General features: G+C 49.8%; 1 protein-coding gene across 3 annotated transcripts in view; it reads right to left on the minus strand.

Annotated features, from left to right (window-relative positions):
• The window catches only part of LOC140390075 (ephrin type-B receptor 1), a 741967-nt gene that overhangs the window by 77307 nt on the left and 642604 nt on the right, over nucleotides 1–22056 (minus strand). For all 3 annotated transcript variants that reach the window (XM_072474951.1, XM_072474953.1, XM_072474952.1), the window contains exons 10-12: nucleotides 15068–15190; nucleotides 14631–14878; nucleotides 5281–5496 (exon numbers count right to left, since the gene is read on the minus strand). In XM_072474951.1, the coding sequence (XP_072331052.1) occupies nucleotides 5281–5496; nucleotides 14631–14878; nucleotides 15068–15190 (587 nt within the window). The remainder of the gene's footprint in view (nucleotides 1–5280; nucleotides 5497–14630; nucleotides 14879–15067; nucleotides 15191–22056) is intronic.

Consider the following 22056-nt stretch of genomic DNA (forward strand, 5'->3'; position numbering starts at 1 on the left):
GTCCATGTGGAGTTTGCACATTCTCCCCATGTCTGCGTGGCGCTCACTTCCATAACCCAAAGATGTGCAGGGTAGATGGATTGGCCATGCCAAATTACCCCTTAAGTGGATAAATAAAATTTTAAAATGAAAAAAAAATCTCTACGATTCTAACAGAACTAGACAGGTTGGATGCAAGAAGGTGGTGGTGTCCAGAACCAGGGCCCACAGTCTAAGGATATGGGGTAACCATTTGGGACAGAGATTAGGAGATATTTCTTCACCCAGAAAGTGGTGAGCCTCTGGAATTTGTTACCACAGGAAGTAGTTAAGGCCAAAATATTGTATGCTTTCAAGAAGCAGTTAGATATAGTACTTAGGCTGAAAGGGGATCAAAGGATAAAAGGGGGACACAGGATTAGGCTATTGAGTTGATCGGTCAGCCATGGTCATAATGAATGACGGAGCAGGTTCGAAGGGCTGAATGGCCTCCTCCTGCTCCTATTTTCTACATTTCCAGGTTGTGTCGGTTCAGGATTTTGACCCAGCGACAGTGATAGAATGGCAATATAGTTCAAAGTCAATATGGTATGTGGCTTGGAAGGGGAACTTGCAGGTGGCATCGACCTGCATCTGTTGACCTTGTCACTCCAAGCAGGACAAGTTGCTGGTTTGGAAGATGGTGTTGATGAAGCCTTGGTGAGTTGCTGCAGTGCATCTCGTATTGTAGCAACAGTGAGGTGGGGGAGTGAATTTTATGGTGATGAATGGAGTGCTAATCAAGCACCCATGGGTGGTGTCGAGCTTCTTGAGTGTTGTTGGAGCTGCACTCATCCAGGCAAGTGGGAAGTATTTCATGACACTCCTGACTTGTGCCTCGTAGGGGGTGGACAAGCTTTGTCGAGTCAGGAGGTGGGTTATTCGATACTGTGGGCAGGATTCTCCACTCCCGCGCTGAAGTGCTCGCGCTATCGTGAACGCCGTCGAGATTCACGACGGCGCGAAACGGCCCCTATCCCGACCAATTCAGGGCCCGATAATGGGCTAGGAGCGGGCCGCGAACTTTACACGCGCCAGGCCTTGTCACCACGTAAAGGCGGCGCCGCATACATGACATGGCCGGCGCCGCATAACTGGCATCACCCGCGCATGCGTGGTTGCCGTCCTCTCCGAGTCCGCCCCGCAAGAAGATGTCAGACGGAACTTGCGGGGCTGCGGAAGAAAGGAGGTCCTCCTTCAGAGAGGACGGCCCGACGATCGGTGGGCACCGATCGCGGGCCAGACCCCATTTGAGGCCCCCCCCCCGGTGCGGGATCCCCCCTTCCCCCCCCCCACAGGCCGCCCCCCGAGCGTTCCCGCGCAGTTCCCACCGGCAGGGACCAGGTGTGGACGGCGCCGGGGGAACCCGCCGTTTTGGCCTGGCCGCTCGGCCCATCCGGGCCTGAGAATAGCAGGGGTGCCGGAGAATCGCCATTTTGCGTGTCTCGGGCGATTCTCCGGCCTGCGCTGCGGGGAACTCGGCGGGGCCGTTCTCGCCGCTTGGGAGTATCGCGGGAGGGCGTCGGACTGGCGTCGCGGGAAAATTCGGCGTCCCAGGCGATTCTCCCAACCGGCGCGGAAGTGGAGAATCCCGCCCAGAATTCCCAGCGTCTGACTTGTTCTTGTAGCCATTGTATTTATATATGGCCAGTCTAGTTCTGCCTCTGATCACTAGTGGCCTCCAGGATGTTGATGATGGTGGATTTGGCAATGGTAGTTCATTTGAACATCAAGGGGAAGTGATTATTGGGGAGGATCAATGTCCGGCATTGCATGGCCTGAATGTTAATTGCCAATTAACAAACCAAGACTGAATGTGTCCAGGTCTTGGGCTCAGATGGCTGAAGATCTGACCCCCAATGATACAATATAAGGAGACGATACACAAGTCAAAGGAGGGAAAGAAAGACTTGCAGTCTGCTAAGAAACTGTTCATCTAAATTGGGAGAATGGAAAAATTCATCCCCGATAACAAACACCTCTCAGCGCTGAATATCCACCTATCAGAAAAAAACACTGTTGAATATTGAATGCAATGTGTGATGATTATCGTAAGAAGTCTTACAACAGCAGGTTAAAGTCCAACAGGTTTGTTTCGATGTCACGAGCTTTCGGAGCGCTGCTCCTTCCTCAGGTGAATGGAAGGAGCAGCGCTCCGAAAGCTAGTGACATCGAAACAAACCTGTTGGACTTTAACCTGCTGTTGTAAGACTTCTTACTGTGCTGACCCCAGTCCAACGCCGGCATCTCCACATGATGATTATCAGCACTGCCAACCCTCTATAGTATCAGGTTTGGAATGTATGGGTGGCAGTTAATTAAGTGTGAAATAAGATGTAATGAAATACGAGGGTAATATACAGCTGACAATGTTATCTTCTAATTAAAGCCCATGTGTATTCATTGACCTGACGTTTCTGTTAAGTTGCACTGTGCATTTCATTGATTTTTGCCCCTATTTAGCCAACCCAGCACAAAAGGCTGCGGCATTTTCAGCATAATTTCCATTTGTTTTAAATCGCACAACAAATTGTGGAAATTTAATTTCTGCTAATTTGAAAAACATTGAGTGAGAGACATCCTCACCCACAAGACTAACCATGGCCCAGATCAGATTAATCACCATGGTGAGCTGCCACTAATTGAGCCAGGCTGCAGGCCTCAAAGAGACTCTTTAAATGAGCCACATGGGCATTAATAGGCACCTATTAAAAACTTTTAAATATATTCTTTTTAATTAACTAAGACACAGCATACTGTACACCAATGAAACAAGTAAATGGTTCGGGATAGTTTTTTAATGTCATTTTGACGAATGTAAGCTCTGGTTTCTCACAAGTGCTGGCCTGGACACTGAGTAAAAATGTTTGATCATTGTGATGAACCCTTTTTCAGCTGTGTTAATAAAAGTTACCTATCAAATATATCTCAGAATCTCCTTTCAAGCAAAATTTAAAGCAAATTCCATTTTAAACTGCTGCCTGATTGCAGTGGTTCAAGGCAGATTTTGCATTTGTTAACATACAAATGAGTTTGAGTGAAAATTGAGCAAAGAACATTCTTAAAACAGACACAATTTTGAAGCAATTTGCACATGGCTGGCTGAATGTGTCCAAGGCACAAACACTACTCCGTTTATTTATAATGGTTTACACGCTTAATAAAAGGGGCTGACTGAAAATGCAACAGAGACCTAGAAACCTTCAGCCTAAAGAAAGAATTGCATGCGTTATTGAGCGAGGTTACACTGCAACGTCTCTCCCAGACTGCAATGTCTCTCCCAGACTGCAACAACTCCCCCCCGAGACTAATACATCCCTCCCAGACTGCAACATCCCTCCCAGATTAGACCACCCGTTCCAGACTGCACCACCCCTCCCAGACTGCAACACCCCTTCCCAGACTACAACACCCCCGAGACTAAAACATCCCTCCCAGATAACATCATCTCTCCTAGGTTATGCATTCTCTCCCAGACAACGCCTCTCCCAGAGTGCACCATCCTTGTCAGTCAACACCATCCCTCGCAGACAACAATTCCCCCCCCCACCCAGACTACAGCATCCCCTCCAAACTACAACATCCCTCCAAGACAGCAACACCTCTCCCAGGCAGCAACATTCCTCCCAGACTAAATCACTTGTCCCAGACTATGACATCTCTCCCAGACTGCAACCGCCCCTCCCAGACTGCAAAACCCCTCCCAGACTGCAACATCCCTCCCAGACTGCAACACCCCTCCCAGACTGTTGCCACCCCTCCTAGACTACAACCACCCCTCCCAGACTGCAACCGTCCCTCCCAGACAGCAACATCCCTCCTGGACTTTAACATCCCTCCGGGATTGCAACCACCCCTCCCAGACTGCAACACCCCTCCCAGACAGCAACATCCCTCCCAGACAGCAACATCCCTCCTAGACTTTAACGCCCCTCCGGGACTGCAACACCCCCACCAGACTAAAACATCCCCCTCAGACTAAAACACAGCGCCCAGACTACAACACCATTCTTGGCTGGACTACAACACCTCTCCAAGACAAAAACACCTCTCCAGACTGCAACAGCCCTCCCAGACTGCAAAATTCCACCCAGACAACAACACCCCTCCCAGACACCAACATCCCTCCCAGACTACCACATCCCTCCCAGACAGCAACACCTCTCCCAGACAGCAACACCTCTCCCAGACAGCAACACCTCTCCCAGACTACAACATCCCTCCCAGGCTACAACATCCCTCCCAGACTACAATACCTCTCCCAGACTACAACACCCCCACAGACTACAACATCATCTCAGACAAACCACATGGCATTTGAATGGTTTCCGCTTCTCAGGAATGCTGTGATATGATGATATGCACCTTTGAAAGGACGTATCTTAAACTATTGTCAATCATTTAGTCCCATGACTTGTAGTCAGTCTGCAAATAGCTGGAGTAGAAATTAAATGTACTCTACTTAACCCTATCTGTATGCATTCTTATCTTCAAATAAAGGACCCACATCATTGTTTCTCAGCCCTAGTGTATGACTGGTATGTTTATGTTGAAGAGAAGAACAGAAGAAGGAAGGCTGTTAGTGTTCTGTCTATATGGATCCCAAAATATTGGAACATTACAAAGGGCTGAGGGGACAAAAGGGAGTTGCATTTCTCTATCACCTCTCATGACTTCAGGGCATCCCAAAGCACTTTAAAGCCAGTGATGTGCAGTCAGTGATGCAAGGTAGGAAAAAGGCAGTACAGAAAGATCCCACAAGTAGCAATTAAACAAATAACCAGATGATGTTTTTAAAAAAAAACCTGTGCTGACTGAGGGATCAGGATTAACCAGGATACTGGGAAGAATCACTTGCGAATTTCATGTCCATCCAAGTGAGACGACAGATACTGACTGTCCCATCGATAGGACCAATAAACAGGAATGGACCAATGATCAAAAGGGATACAAGAAATACCCAGATAATCTGTATTTGCTTCCACAATCACCCAGCAATCCTGTCTGTAGCTGATGGTTTTAGTTTATACAGGTGCCGTCCTGCCCGAAAGCTATTTTCATCCCCTTTTATATTCTCCCTGGAGACCTTTTGTATTTTTCTGAATACATTTAGACATCCTGCACACGAGTGGGGAGGATTGACGGCAGGACAGGGTGGTTGGGAAGAGAACTATAATCACTGTAACTGCTGATTCCCTGACCTGCCTTCCTGTCGGGTGGGACCAGCCCCTCCCGCCATTCCCTGCTGAAACTTGGACTCACCAGGGAGCTGGTGTACGTCGGGTCTGATGTGTCATCCTGCAGGTAGCGCGACAGGCCAAAGTCTGACACCTTGCACACCAGGTTGCTGTTGACCAGGATGTTGCGTGCGGCCAGGTCACGATGCACGTAGTTCATCTCGGACAGGTACTTCATTCCTGCTGCAATACCGCGCATCATTCCAACCAGCTGGATCACGGTGAACTGCCCGTCATTTTGCTGTGGAAAATGAATACATCCATTAGTACACGAGAGGGTTTTTCAATGAGAAAAGACAAATCGGGGAGGAGGTTTTTAAGGAACAATGTGAGGAGAACATAAAAGGAAAATCGCTCAGGTGACTGACTTCATCCCAGCTTCTCTTTCATCATAAATCACAGCTTCCCCCCACTCCACCAGAAAGTCTGGAATCTTTGCCAAGTAAGTGTTGACAAGCTATTTAATTCTGGAAAGCATCTCCCCTATCCTAACCTCATCCTCACTGGTACCCATGTGACAAAGATCATAAGACATAAGAGCAGAATTAGGCCATTCGGCCGATTGAGGCTGCTCTGCCATTCAATCAAGATGAAGGTTTATCCTGTGGAGCTGAACTTGGTTTTCTTTAATTGTGCCATGGTCCTGAAGCAGTTAATCAAAAAGCTTCATTCATAAATGTCCTGCCCTATCTCAGCTCAACTCCGGAAAGGACTGCTGATGGTTGCTCAGATAGCTGCTGAAGAATTTGCTTCAGGGGGGAGCCAGAGCACTCAGTTCAAACACAGATCTGCTGAACAGTTTGTTCTGGTGTGAGCTTGTCTGTGTTTATCAGCATGGTGTGTGCATGTGTGTGTGTAGGTGTGCACGCTGTGTGTGTGTGTATGTCTGTCTGTGAGAAAGAGTGTGTGTGTGCACTGGGTGTATGTGTGTCTGCACACTGTGTGTGTCTATATGTGTGTGTGCGAGAAAATGTGTGTGCGCGAGAAAGTGCGCGTGTGAGAGTGTGCATGTCCCATGAGTGTGTATGCGCGTGAAACTCCACTGAGCTCCCAAAATGCTGGGATCTGGAAGTCCCTCACCCATTCCGACAGATCCAATTTTGTTGGTAGGGGAACGTGGCGGGATGTGACTCACATATGAGGAAAACTCAAACTTAGTAGTGCTGCGTTCTACAATCTCCATTTTGCCTTAACCTGCACTGTAAGAGTTAGGAATTTTTAGATCAGATGTAAATGATCTTGAAGAGTGCGTTAGGTATGTAGAACATAGAACATAGAAAATACAGCACAGAACTGGCCCTTTGGCCCACGCTGTTGCGCCGAACCTTTGTCTTAGATTAATCATAGATTATCATTGAATTTACAGTGCAGAAGGAGGCCATTCGGCCCTTTGAGTCTGCACCGGCTCCTGGAAAGAGCACCCTACCCAAACTCAACACCTCCACCCAACACCAAGGGCAATTTTGGACATTAAGGGCAATTTATCATTGGCCAATTCACCTAACCTGCACATCTTTGGACTGTGGGAGGAAACCGGAGCACCCGGAGGAAACCCACACAGACACGGGGAGGACGTGCAGACTCCGCACAGACAGTGACCCAAGCCGGAATCGAACCTGGGACCCTGGAGCTGTGAAGCATTGTGCTATCCACAATGCTACCGTGCTGCCCATATAGAACAAATAAATCTACACTATATCATTTTACCGTAATCCATGTAACTATCCAATAGCTGCTTGAAGGTCCCTAATGTTTCCGACTCAACTACTTCCACAGGCAGTGCATTCCATGCCCCCACTACTCTCTGGGTAAAGAACCTACCTCTGATAACTGTCAAGCTCTGAAGTTATTTAAATCTCCAGCCAATTCAAATGTAAAAAAAGTTCACCTGTGTCTGTGCAATGTAAAACCTGTGGCTGCGCAATGTAAAATAAATCTTTTCCAGCTATTTGTTGACTTTACCCAAGAGTTATCATTATTGACTATATGTTTTCCACAAACCACCATTACTTCAGCAGGGGTCCTAAATTCACAGTTTGACTGACAGCACAAAGAGCTGATTAAAGGATTATCTGTCTTTGATATGGGGGAATGAATACAAGGCTGCTTGTTTTTAATTGAGAATTAAGTACATGGGGGGGGGGAAATTATATGTTTTAATGGTCTTTTTTGAATTTGTGTTTTTGAATGTAATAAAGGCTCTCATAAATACCAGGAGCTCCATTTTATTTAATCTCAACATGGTTCCTGAAGACTGCCCATGGGGGATAAGAGATGAGTTGGAATCAAGTTGACATGGGGCTTCAAGGGCTGGCCTGAGGTTTCATATTGCCATGGGGGTTGGCATTAAGTTGACATGGGTGCTAAAACATACCATGGGGATGACTGGGGGACAGGGAGGTATGAAAGGCCATTGAGGTGAGTAGGAGCATGAGTTGGTATGGGGAGTGGGTGGAGAGTAAATAAGTAAAGGGTATGATATTTAACAGTCAACCGGATGATATCCCAGGGAACTGTGGAGAGCCTTTTAACCAACCCACCTTGGCAATCAGTAGCCTCTGCAGCCATTTAATACCTGTGTCCAGGGGCAGAAACTGCCTCACTTCCCCCCTCGTCTCCCTTTTCCCAGGATTAAAGTCACCGGTGAGAATGTTTAGGCGAGAGTGTGTGTGAGTGTGCGGGTGAGTCTGTGTGAGAGAATATGTAAGAGCATATGTGAGAATGCGAGTGTGAATGTGAGAGTGCATGTGAGCCTGTGCATGAGGCTGTGTGAGAGAGTGTGAGAATGTGAGAGCACATCTTAAAGTACATGGGTGAACGTGCATGTGTCAGAGTGCTTGTGTGAGAGACAGCATTTGAGAAAGCATGTGAGAATGTGTGTTGTGAGTGAGCACGTTTGTGTGTGAGAGAGTGCATGTAACAGTGCAAACAAGAGAACCCATACAGAGAGTGTGTGCAAGAGTATGTGTGGATGGACAGAATTTTACACTCCTGTCGCAGCAGAGGTGGGGCAGGGCCAGGCTGGGTGGTAAAATCTGGTGACTGATGGGAACAGAAAAGCCCACCAGTGTGAGGGGTCTTAAAATTCTACCTAATGTGTGTAGGTGAGTGTGCACACAAGTGTGCATGTGTGTTTGTGTATGTGTGTGCAAGGGTGCATGAATGTGTGTGTGTGCATGAGAATATGTGTGTTTCTGTGAGTGTGCATGTGTGAGATTGAGTGTGCGTGCACGTGTGTGGGTGAGAGCACGTGAAAGTGTTGCTGCTCGATCAATAACTCCAGAAGCGATATTGGATGACAACTGAAGGCTTTATTGGACTAGATGTTTTCCCCAGCAGCGCAGGTACAGAATGCAGCTGCTAGGGAGACACAGGCTCTTATACTCCGCCTTACTGGGCGGAACCAGCAGGCAGGCTTCACCAATGATCTTCATGCCTCAGGTACCTCCCACATGTAAGGTTTTCGGGCAATTCGGCCCTTTTTGGACTGCCCAAGAATAAAACCCAGAGACTAAACTGGACACTTTTCAGCCAAAGGAACGTAACCAAATTTCCCAGCAGGCTTGGTCCGCTGAGCTCAGTAGGGGCATAGGTATTTACAACCCCCCCCCAGGAGCTACAAGGAAGAAGGAGCCAGACAACTAGATAAGATTAAACACAGAGACAAAGGGGCATGGTAATGCTGTAAGGGGCCTGCCTGCAAGCAGGACAATGGGATGGTCATAGCCCCATGCAGATGTAAATGACTTTGCCTCCACCAGAGCAGAATCCAATCAACACCCCATCAACATAGCAGCGATCTCCAGAGCAGATGGAAGACTTTGAAAATCTTCACAAGGGAGCTCAACCTCGTTATCTCAAAAAGCAGACTGGAGGCGGACCTAGGGGAGGTACTCCCATCTTGACAGGTCTGACCGGCTCAAAGGGGGCAGGACCAGCGGGAACTTTAAACCTTATGGATTCAATGCAAAAGGGGCTGGCCGAACACAGGAAAAAGCCAGGTAAAACGGATATAAAAGGGGCTGTGTTTCGATTAAGGGTCTCTTGGCTTGACCTCTCCACCTTTGACTTGACCTCCTGCAGCCTGTGACTGTAAGTACCCTGCAGCAGCTTGCGAAACTCCCTTGACTTTGATAGTGGTTGAGGCTTTGGGGAAGGGGACTTGATTTGTGTTTTGTGTCATTGCTAAAATTGTGTAACAATAAGATTTTACGTTGTGTCCGTTATAGTACTTTCTGAATAGACTTAGTTTGTGTTAGAGTTTAAGATTTTATTATAATTTCTTCTGTTTGATGATTTTGACCTGGGTTTTGCAATAAACCTCGATTTGCTGATAATTGGAGTCGTTTAAATTCTTCAATCTCTCACCAGCGATCTCTGACCAAGTAATTGTTAAGATATTCCTCACCTTAATTCCGGGGTCGAGAATCTAGGGTCATCTTGAACGATTCGGACCCGTTCACTCAGGACAGGCTGCTGGTTAGGTAATAAACAGCAGTGTCCTATTCTCTCTCTTGGGAAAGCCACTCCAGCGAAGTAGGAACCGGGTGGGTGTTTTACCACCGGCCAGAGAGAGAATCACCTGGGCATTGGTGGGGGTCTGGATATCTGTGTGATATAAGCCTCAGGCTTCCGGTTAGGGATAAACGGCAGGCTTGATTCAGTGCTCTCTTCCGCGGAGGTGTCCCAGTGCGGCATCCCCTGGCCTCTGAAGTTTCAGTGCCAGCTGGAGAGAGACACACACAGATACTCAAACCCCAGATATCGGCCCAGTAGTGGAGTAGCAGAGATGGAACCCTCTACACACACCAATGGTCTTACAGCCTCAACCTAGGTACCGTAATATCCCTAATACAGACTACCACAAGTGTGCATGTGTGTTCATGTCCAAGTGAGCAAGACTGTATGAGAATGTGAGCGTTGTGAGAGTGCGTGCGCATGTGTCTGTATGAGTGTATGTGTGCTCGCAATTGCGTGTGTGCATGTGAGAGTGAGAGCATGTGTGTATATGTGAGAAACTTGTGTATTTGTATTTGAGAGTGTATGTGTGTGAGAGTGAGAGCGTGAAAGTGAGTGTGTGAGAGTGTGCATCTGAGTGTATGTGTTTATGTATATGTGAGCAAGCCTGTGTGTTTGTATTTGAGAGTGTGTGTGAGAGTGAGTGTGTGTGAGGGTGTGAAAGTGAGTGTGAGAGAGTGTGCATCTGAGTGTATGTGTCAGTCGGAGAGTGAGTGTGAGAGACAGAGTGGCCGGGATTCTCCCTTCTGGGGACTAAGTCCCCACGCCGGTGGGAAAACCGGCGCCAACGACTCCGGTGTCAACGGCCCCCCAAGGTGAGGAATTCTCACCTTTCTAGCGGGCTAGATGGACGCCGGAGGGGTTGGCGCCGCTCCAGCCGGTGCCAAAGGGATGGTGCGAGTTTGCGCATGCGTGGAACGGCCGGCGTATTCTCGCGCATGAACGGGGGGGCGTTCTCGTCTCTGCGCCGACCCCCGGGCAATATGGCGGAGCCCGACAGTGGCCCGGCGCGCAAGGAGGAAGTGCCCCCACGGAACAAGCCTGCCCGCTGATCGGTGGGTCCCGATCGCGGGCCAGGCCACGGTGGCCCCCCCCCCGGGTCGGATCCCCTCCCGCCACCCCCCCCCAACCCCCGAGGACCGCCCGCCGTGCCAGGTCCCATCGGTGCATGAGTTGAGTGATTCATGCAGTCGGGACTGGCCAAAATTGGACGGCGGGGACCAGAGAATCACTGAGGGGGGGCCGCTGCCAACGGCCCCCGACCGGCGTGGCAGCGATCCCGGCCCCGCCTGAAAAGCGGCGCCAGAGAATACGGCAGCCCCCGACGGGGGGTCGGAGAATCCCGCATAGTATGTTTGCCAGCTTTGCATTTCACATGGAATCATTGGGTAGGACAATCAGCTGTAAGTTTCTGGCTGGTTATTGCAACGTGATTTGCACCAACGTTCACGCTTGAAATGGCACTGGGGAGAATTCCACCCCCAGTCTTGACTGTTGGCGTACTCTTAGGTTTTTTTTGTCTCTCTGTCCCTTCCTGCCATTCTCTGACCTTCATTCCCCACATTACTATTTTGTTCCCAATTCTCAATTCTATCCCTCGATTTGCGAACCAAAGCTTGATCCCTCACCCCACCCAACTCCACCCTCCCCCTCATCTTGTGTAATTAAAGCCCTCTCTATTTCCCTAATTAGATGCTTTTCATGAACATTGGCACCAGCACGGTTCAAGTGCAAACCATCCTAATGGTTTTGAGCCACATATTGAATTCACTAACGTTGGGCTGGATTCTCCCCTACTCGGCGGGGCGGTGGGTCCCGACGGGGTGGAGAGGCGTGAACCACTCCCGTGTTGGGCTGCTCCAATGGTGCGGATTTCTCTGCACCTTTAGGGGCCAAGCCCTCACCTTTAGGGGCTAGGCCCGCGCCGGAGTGGTTGCCGTCCTGCCGGCTGGCGTGGAAGGCCTTTAGCGCAACGCCAGCCGGGGCCGAAGGGACTCCGCCGGCCGGCGGAAGTCTGCGCATGCGCGGGGGCGTCAGAGGCTGCTGACGTCATCCTCGCGCATGCGCGGGGGTCACCCTAGCGTCGGCCATGGCGGAGGCTGATGGCCGCGCGTAGGAAAAGAGTGCCTCCATGGCACAGGCCCGCCACGGATCGGTGGGCCGCGGATCGGTGGGCCCCGATCGTGGGCCAGGCCACCGTAGGGGCATCCCCTGGGGCCAGACCGCCCCGCGCCCCCCCCCAGGACCCCGGAGCCCGCCCACGCCGCCTGGTCCCGCCGGTAAATACCAGCTTTGATTTACGCCGGCGGGACAGGCAATTTCTGGGCGGGACTTCGGCCCATTTGGGCCGGAGAATTGAGCGGGGGGTCCCGCCAACCAGAGCGGCCCGATTCCCGCCCCCGCCCAATCTCCGGTACCGGAGACTTCGGCGGGGGCGGGATTCACGGCGGCCAACGGCCATTCTCCAGCCCGGCGGGTGTTTCGGAGAATGACGCCCATGATGTTCCCTCTGCCAATTGGCACTTAGCTCAGGTACAAAGGCAGAGATTAATACCCTGGCCTCAGTAATGGTGTCCATGAAACTATCATCGATTGTGGTGAATGTGTCTTAATTGTCCTCTGAAATGGCCACTCAGTCAAGGGCAATTAGGGTTTTCAGAGGCTTTCGTTTTCAAAATTTAAAGAGCATGGGACTGAAATGACTTGACAACTTGACTGTTCCATAAACCCTCGCCACTATTTATACACATTCATGTCTACTTTTAACAATCCCAAAAGTGCACCTGAACCTTCCAGAAAGGTATTTGTCCTATAGCTATTAGCACTCCAGTACGTTTAGTCCTTTTCCTCAAATTCGTAAAGCCCATGAAGCATTTTTCAGTAACCTGGGTGACAAAACACGCTCCTGAGTCAAGGCGATTTCATTTTTAAACGTGCCGCTGCACTGCAAACCATGGATGTGTGATATATGTCTGCCCCCCATCTCCCCCCTATCCCCCTCCCCAACCCTACCCCAGTGAAAATAGAGGGTGCCAGATATTCTGCTCAGACACTGGCTTCCAGCTGTCGGAATTTCAAATTGCTTGTTAGCTTTGTGACTGCGAACTATTGATTGCCTCTGAATTGTAAAATAAAAGTCACATCTGAAGACGTCTCTGTCGTAATTAAAAGCACCCAACCTTTGTTGAGAACTCACAGATCAGCAGCATTCCCTTCTTATCTATTCCCATGTCGTTTTGAAATCAATTTTATTGAGCTCATTCTAACTACAACTGCCTTGTCGGTGAAACCTCCTCTCATAACATTTATCTTATTGATATATTTTTGAACAACAATCAACACCAAGGCACCTGAGCTTTTGTCTTTCTCGGCCGAATCTGTGAGTACCACAGAATCTTGGGCACATTTAGCAACCACAACTTGCTGCGTTACAATCCTGGTGGGTTCTAGGACTAGCCTCTCGCTTCTGTAGCACTTGCCACTGAACGGGCATTTAACAGAGATGTCTATGCAACTCTTTCTGCTCTTCACTATGGTAATTAGTAATGAATCTCACATGGCCTTACACTGGAAAATAAGCCATTCGATATTCGCCCCAATTTTTTCCTTGCTGGTTTTATTTACTTCATTTTGAAACCTAGGGTGGGATTCTCCATTGCGAGTCCGCCTCACTACCGCAGCCAGCGAAGATAGAGAATTCGGCGCTCAGCCAAATCTTCATTCACTGCAGCGGGGAGGAGAATCCCACCGGTGTAAAGGAACAGAGAATCAAAATCCAGCTTTTTTCAATTTTAATGGACACACTGATTCCTGACCAAGATAAATACAAACAACATGGTAGCTGTGTTGACCACTAGCTGATGACACTGATCCAATGATGGCGTGCAGCAAGCTCTTCACCACAGCTTTAAAAACTTTGGCTGAAAAATAATTTTACTGCTTGTCCTTCAAAGACACTGGCTAAAGGGTGATATTGCAGTGCTGGTACTAGATTGTGCACACTGATCACTGTACCAATTAACAGTTGACTATTACGGGCTGTGTGTTGCCAGAACTCTGCTCGAGGTTCCACCTCAGCATTAGCCTTCTGGCCAACCTCTGAGCTTCACAAGCAGCAGTCATCAGTGTTCTTGATGGGGGTCAGGAGAACTCTCTGGCCTAGTGCTTGATCGCAGTTGCCACTTCCTGCCCTCAAAGGAAGTACAGCGAGGCAATGAATATTGTCCTGCCACAGTTGCCCACATCAACAGATCAGTACAACCAGTCCAGTATAAACATCCTTGGCCAATACAGCCCATCCCCAGTCCAATATAGCCACCCAGTCAAATAGAATCCCCATTGTCCACTACAAACCCCTTTTGTCAAATACAATTCCTCTAGTCCAATATAAACTGTGCCCCTCCTTGTCAAATAGAATCCCCCATATCCAATATAGACCTTCCTAACCCAATAGAAACTCTTCTAATCCAATGTAAATCACCTCCCCGTCAGCCCATCCATGGTCCAATAGAAATTCCACCCAGCAAAAATGTAGACCCTTGAGTCCCTTCTCCCAGCCCAAAATAAAATCCTCAGTCCATTATGAATCTCCCACACTACACTATAATTCTGAAACGTTGTTATATTCAAGAGTGGTCAACAAAGTAGATCCGATAAGAACCAAGGTTCCTCCCATCCAGAGATGTTCTGAAAAGTAATGCCGCCTTCTAGTTACCATATCACGAATTATGAAGCTTGTATTCTATCCTCACACACTCTGATTATTATCAGCTTTGAGTATTATATCAGTTTTATTTTTGTTTTCAAAGTTAGATTATTTGACGTGGCCTTCTGGTGATGTGACAGCTTCATATTTACCCTCAGGAATGAATCCAGTGCTCCATTCTCCATAAACTCTGTGATGATCATCACAGGACGGTTTTTGGTGACCACTCCTTCCAGCCGGATGATATTTGGATGGTCAAACTGACCCATAATGCTGGCCTCACTCAGAAAGTCCCGCCGCTGTTTCTCAGAATAGCCCGCCTTCAGGGTCTTAATCGCGGCAGAGATTTCGCGTTTTGCGAGCAACTTGAGGCGACCCTTGTAGACTTCCCCAAATTCTCCTGCAGGGAGGTAGGTGGTGAGGAGGAGTGAAGTGAAAGGGGGTCAGGAAAGAGTAGAGAAATTAGAAAGTCAATTCACAGCAGTGAAAAAAAAACTTCAATTACAACGACAACAAAAACTGTCGGAATACATTCCAGTCGGGAGAAGTCAATCAACATGCACAGCAGCTCAAACTCAACAAGATGTACCTGCTCCAATTACTTCCTCAATTTTCACACAAGAGACATCAATCTCCTTGGCAAACTCCCGGACGGCCTCATTTGGGTCCTCATAAGTGAATGGATCAATGTAGATCTTCATCCCAGGAGAACCTAGAGAGAGCAGACAGCAGATATCAGTCAATTCAGCTGCTGCCACGCATTTCGATAAAGAACCAGAGTAGTTAGGGCCTTCCATTCCTTTGCAGTGCTTGTAATGAATACCAAAACACTGCTCTGCTGGGGGGAAAAAAAATGATGCTTCGATTTTTCTGTTCTGTCAGACAGTAGCATAGAACTAGCCCAGAAAGGGCATTTATCGCTCCCCTGAATTGCTGAACCTCATGATTTATGAGCTCCCTTCTACCTTTAGATGCATTAATTTATTCTCACAGCAATAATCCTTTTTTCAACAGACAGAAGTGGCTGGAGGTATTGAACAAGTCAACAGCTTGAAATACTTTATTGCAACAAAGCGCAGAAGAATGGAAGACTTGATTATGCGATCAGAATTTAAAGTGAGACTTTTGCAGTTCCATTAAGTTTTCAGTTTCTCTTCCCTCTCTGCCCATTCCCCTTCCGATAGATTCATCTGCATATACTCTGGTTTTAGCATATATTCTCACCTCATTACAACATCATTAGGAGCCCAATGGCCACTAGGTCAAGAGTCTAGAGTGAATCTTAATTGCTCTGCTTAAATATCAATGCAGAAATGTTTGAACAGCTCTTGAAATATTAATTGTAGCCAGCAAACCCCTTCCTTGTCCTCTTCTACTTATAGCCATCATGCTCAAGTCTGGCATGTGAACTGAATGACAAGCAGGACTGGTGCTGAGACCCTGTACCCGGGGGATGCTGTAGAAGCAGTCCTTGCTCTATTTCCTACCTTATCACAGCACATAGCCATGCAAATTAGACTTTGTGACAGCCAGTATTGCAGCTTTGATGTAGTGGCTGGAAGTTGGTTGTCGTGGATTTAAATCATGTACCAGCAGCGGGGGGTGTCCACAATTGGCACTCAATATTTATTAAGTTACTGCAAAGTGATCTTTTTAAAAATAAATTTAGAGTACCCAATTCATTTTTTTTTCCAATTAAGAGGCAATTTAGCTTGCAAATCCACCGAGCCTGCAAATCTTTGGGTTGTGGGGGCGAAACCCACGCAGACACAGGGAGAACGTGTAAACTCCACACGGACAGTGACCCAGAGCCGGGATCGAACCTGGGACCTCGGCACCGTGAGACAGCAGGGCTAACCCACTGCACCACCGTGCTGCCCTCTGCGAAGTGATCTTTGCAGCAACTTTAGGAAGATGCAATCTCGGGCCTCGTGCTGCCATCCAGATTTTTATTCCTTGTCATTCACTGACTGCAAGACAAATGGAATTGACCTCAAAATTAGCTCTCTAGCTTCATATTTGCACGAGGGCTGCCTATTCCCACCTCTTCACCTAACTTTGCCTTGCCTCAGCTAATCTGCGGCTGGAACCCTCATCCAAGACTTTGTCACCTCTAATCCTGACTATTCCAACACACTGCTGGCTGATCTCCCACATTCTACCCTCCATAAACTTGAGGTCATCCTAAACGCTGCTTCCCTGTTTTAACTCGCACCCAGTTTCATTCCCCTATCACCCCTATGCTCGCTGCTCTTACATCGGCTCCGGGTAAAGAAATGTCTTGATTTGAATATTTTCGTCCTTGTTTTCAAATCCATCCATGGCCTACTCCCTCCTGGCCTCTGTAATCTGCTCCAGCCCCACACCCTCCAGGATCACCTGCACTCTGTAATCTAGCCTCCTGCGTATCCCTAATTTTATTTTCTTCACCATTAGTGGCCATGACTGTAGCTGACTGGACACTAAACTCTGCAATTCCCTCCCTATTCCCCTCTCCTCACTTTTCTCCTTTAAGATGCTCCTTACAACCTACCTCTTTGACCAGGGATTTGGCCACCTGATCTAACAGGCTGCATTTTCACAGAGCAGAGGAGACTCCATGGATGTGTGAAAATGGCAGCCGGGACCCGATTCTGGGATTCCTGATCCCATTCCCGAGGTTTCCCATTTTCTCCATTGCCATTTAAGGATGGGCGCGGGCTCAAGTCGTGAGCCTGCACCTTCCACTCCTGACCTGACCAAAGCTCCATTGCAGGGATTGCCATGTCTGATGGAGCCATGGCAGCTTTTCATAGCAGTGTGACTCGGCACCTCAGAGGGATTCCCAATACCATGTGCTCATCCTTTCCTTCCCCTTGGCCAAAGAGGTTGGGTTGGGGAGCATATTTCATCATGGAGGATATGAAGGGACCATGAGTGGAGGGACTGTGACATGCAGGGTATTAAGGACCATGGAGTGGGTGGAGGGACAAAGCTTGACTTCGAGGGCATGAGTGACATGAATCATAGCCTGAATGAGGGAACCTTTTAAAAAGTCATGCCAAGCTCCACCCTCCATCCACACCATGGTCACTCATGCCCTCGAAGTCAAGCTTTGTCCCTCCACCCACTCCATGGTCCTTAATACCCTGCATGTCACAGTCCCTGCACTCATGGTCCCTTCATATCCTCCATGATGAAATATGCTCCCCAACCCAACCTCTTTGGCCAAGGGGAAGGAAAGGATGAGCACATGGTATTGGGAATCCCTGCAAATTTGGGACAGGTCAAGAACTGACTGCAGGAAACTATCAGTGAAGACTGGGCCTTGGGAAACCATATTCCCAGGCTTTCCTCTTGACTCACCACACAGGTTATGTTCTCAGCCAGTAAATAATAGTTCCTATTAAAGCTACAAGGCAAAGGTGACAGGCTGCCAGCCCAATATGGGGCGGGATTCTCCAATAATGGGGCTATGTCCCCACGCTGGCGTGAATAGCGGCGCCAATCACTCCGGCATCAACGGTCCCCAATAATGGGGAATGCTCCCCTTCCCAGAGGGCTGGGTCGGCGCGGAGTGGTCACCGCAGCTCCAGCCGGCGCAGAACGGCCGGCGCGAGTTTGCGCATGCGCGCTACGGCCGGCGTATTTCCGCGCATGTGCGCTACGGCCAGCGTATTTCCACGCATGCGTGGGGGTTCCCTTATCCGCGCTGGCCCTCGGGCAACATGGCAGAGCCCTACAGGGGCCCGGCGCGGAGGAACATAGGCCCCCATGGAGCCAGCCCGCCTGCTGATTGATAGGTCCCAAACACGGGCCAGGCCACCTTGCCGCCCCCCCCCCCACCCGGGTCGTATCCCCCAGCCCCCCGGGTCGTATCCCCCAGCCCCCCCTCCAGGACGGTCCCTGCAGACTCACCTTGGGACCTGAGTAACCCACGCCGGCGGGGCTCAGCTGAACTCGTCGGCCAGTCGGCCCATCGGGGCCCGGAGAATCGCAGGGGGGGCGCTTTCAATGGCCCCCGGCCAGCGCGGCGGAAATCCCACGGGCGCTCGATAACTGACGGGGGAGAATCGGGAAGTAGGCATCGGGGCGCGATTCTTGCGTTCCCCCGGGGATTCTCCGACCCGGCGCGGGGTCGGAGAATCCCGGCCACGCTAGCCCGCTGGGGTTGACCACTGAGCACAGGCATGGCAAAGTTTACCTTGCATAGTATTCTGTCAGGCCTGTCCGCTTTGCTGAATCAGAGGACTGCTCACTGGTCTAGAGAGATGTTACCCTTCTCCATCCCTTCTTTAACTTCATGAAGCCCATTGCTCCAGCTGTTCCCAGTGTCCAAGTTAGGATTTGAGGTCTGGCAGCTGATGCAGTGCCTGAACAGATCCCATGATACCAGCAGCAACACAATCCCTCCTGTGCATTATAAAATATTCCTTAGATGATGCATGATATAATGTTGTGATCTAATCGAGGGGTTTGAGTGGTTTATATAGAGAATAACAGATACCTGGGAGTGAGTTACAGACTGGAATCTATTCGAGGGGTTCGGGGTGGTTTATATAGAGAATAACAGATACCCGGGAGTGAGTTACAGACTGGAATCTATTCGAGGGGTTCGGGGTGGTTTATATATAGAATAACAGATACTATAATGTTGTGACTACTTTACTGTAAAAGTAGCAAGAACAAAATATTAAACTATGCTTAACCGTTAAAATTCATTGACATTTTGTACTCTTGATTTCATGGTGCTAATGCTCCAGCTCAGATCCCTTGCAGGATACAGTTACCCCCCCTATATAAATACAGTTTGATCTTAAATGACTCAAAGACCTTGAGAGCATTGTTCACGTGTCCTGTCAATCGCAACCCTCTTCCCTTGCCCCTGATAAGATCTGGCTTCCTGATTTCTTCACAATATTGTTCCTCTCACCCTCACTTCTGCTTTACAAGTTCTGACAACTCTCGCTTTCCTGCGTTGCTGCATGAAAACGGTTAGCTTCTGTCATTGGCTGTTGTGTTAAAAAATTAAAACAACAGGAAGGGGACTGATTTTAACAGGACTCAAATCTATCTCGGCCACTTTTTGAACAGGAAATCCGATGGTTCAGTGCTCTACTGTTTTTTTTAAAGGAATTGAGCACACCTATCAGTGGGTCTCAGATTTAATCAGTTAGGGAAGAGGCTTCGAACCAACAACTCAGGGTGAAGAGGATACATGAGGCGGGTGAACAGCGATTTGAGAGTGACTTGTTCATGCCCTTTGATGATACTTAGTGATGCGCAATCAATTACTCTCGAGACAAGGTGAGTCATAACTAATAGGCTTTAATCTGCTAGAACTGTTCCCCAGCAGCTTCGATACAGAAAGTGAAGGCTGCTGGGACGGCATTGATTCTTATACTCCGCCTCTCAGGGTGGAGCTATGTACATCAGCCAATGGTAGACTCCTGTGTCTAGCCAATGGTCATCCACCTCTCAGGTACCGCAATACCTGGTATTACCACATTCACCTCCTGTTAAAAAAGAGCCCAGCGGGGTGATGGCCAGCGTTAATGTCCCCTTTCGCATGGTAGGACCAGGTATGGAGCTGCCGTGATGTCGAGGGTAATAGCAAAGTGTTCATGGTGCAGCAATCAGTCGATCGGGTGGCCTGGTCATCCTTCTGGAGCGTCTGGGCTTCGGCGGTGATCCTGATGGGGGTCCCGGCGGTTGCGACTCCGGGAACGTGGTGTCGTCCTCCCAGGCGGCTTCGTCACCCCTAGGTGGCGCTGTTGGGGCGAAACGTGGCTGGGGGGGGCGCCTGTAGGGGGCGTCGGTGCTTGTTCAGGCCTAGGCAGGGGCGGCGGGAGTACTGACTCTCCGGTCAGGTGCTGCGGGGAGGGTGGGGGTGGGGGCACTGGTGCGGGTGCGCGTGGGGCTCCAGCGGGTCCCGAAGGGAGACTGTGTCTTGGCGGCCATCAGGGAACGCTACATAGGCGTACTAGGGGTTGGCGTGCAGCAGGTGGACCCTCTCGACCAACGGGTCCGACTTGTGCGCCCTCACATGTCTCCGAAACAGGATGGGTCTGGGTGTCGCTAGCCAGGTTGGGAGCGAGGTCCCGGAGGAGGACTTCCTGGGGAAAACAAGGAGACGTTCATAAGGTGTCTGATTTGTGGTAGTACAGAGCAGCGACCGGATGGAGTGAAGGGCCACCGGGAGGACTTCCTGCCAGCGGGAGACTGGGAGATTCCTAGACCATAGGGCCAGCAGGACGGTCTTCCAGACCGTGCCGTTCTCCCTCTCAACCTGCCCGTTTCCCCGGGGGTTGTAACTGGTCGTCCTGCTCGAGACGATGCCTTTGCTGAGCAGGAATTGACGCAGTTCGTCACTCATAAAGGAGGACCCCCCTATCACTGTGAATGTATGCGGGGAAACCGAACAGTGTAAAGATACCCTGGAGGGCCTTGATGACGGTGGTTGTGGTCATGTCTGGGCAGGGGATGGCGAATGGGAACCGGGAGTACTCGTCAATCACGATCAGGAAGTACGTGTTGCGGTCGGTGGAGGGGAGGGGGCCTTTGAAATCCATGCTGAGGCGTTCAAAGGGACGGGAAGCCTTTATCAGGTGCGCCCTCTCTGGCCGTAGAAGTGCGGTTTGCACTCCGCGCAGATCCTCCTCGATGGAGTAGGGCAGGTTGCGGGTCTTGATAAAATGAAAGAAACGAGTGACCCCCGGGTGGCAGAGGTCCTCGTGGAGGGATCGGAGGCGGTCCACTTGTGCGGTGGCACAAGTGCCGCGGGACAGGGCATCAGGAGGCTCTGCTCCGTTCAGCTTCCCCGGACGGTACAAGATCTCGTAGTTGTAGGTGGAGAGTTCGATCCTCCACCGCAAGATCGTGTCGTTCTTAATCTTGCCCCGCTGCGCATTATCAAACATGAAGGCAACCGACCATTGGTCCGTGAGGAGAGTGAATCTCCTTCCGGCCAGGTAATGCCTCCAGTGTCGCACAGCTTCTACTATGGCCTGGGCCACCTTTTCGACCGAGGAGTGGCGAATTGCGGAAGCATGGAGGGTACGGGAGAAGAAAGCCACAGGCCTGCACGCTTTGTTGAGGGTGGCCGCCAGAGCTACGTCGGACGCATCGCTTTCGACCTGGAAGGGGAGGGACTCGTTGATGGCGCGCATCGTGGCTTTTGCAATGTCCGCTTTGATGTGGCAGAAGGCCTTGCGGGCCTCCGTCGACAGGGAAAAGGTTGTGGACTGGATCAGGGGTCGAGCCTTGTCTGCGTAATTGGGGATCCACTGTGCATAATAGCTGAAGAAGCCGAGGCAGCGCTTTAGGGCCTTGGGACAGTGAGTGAAGGGGAACTCCATGAGGGGGCGCATGTGCTCAGGGTCGGGGCCTATGACTCCACTTCGCACTACGTAGCCTAGAATGGCTAGATGGTCGGTGCTAAACACGTATTTATCCTTCTTGTAAGTCAGATTAAGGATATTCGCGGTCTGGAGAAATTTTCGGAGGTTGGTGTTGTGATCCTGCTGGTCATGGCCGCAGGTGTTGACGTTATCAAGATACGGGAACATTGCACGTAAGCCGTACCGGTCAACCATTCGG

This window comes from Scyliorhinus torazame, chromosome 14 (assembly GCF_047496885.1).
Source record: "Scyliorhinus torazame isolate Kashiwa2021f chromosome 14, sScyTor2.1, whole genome shotgun sequence".
Taxonomy (NCBI): Eukaryota; Metazoa; Chordata; class Chondrichthyes; order Carcharhiniformes; family Scyliorhinidae; genus Scyliorhinus; species Scyliorhinus torazame.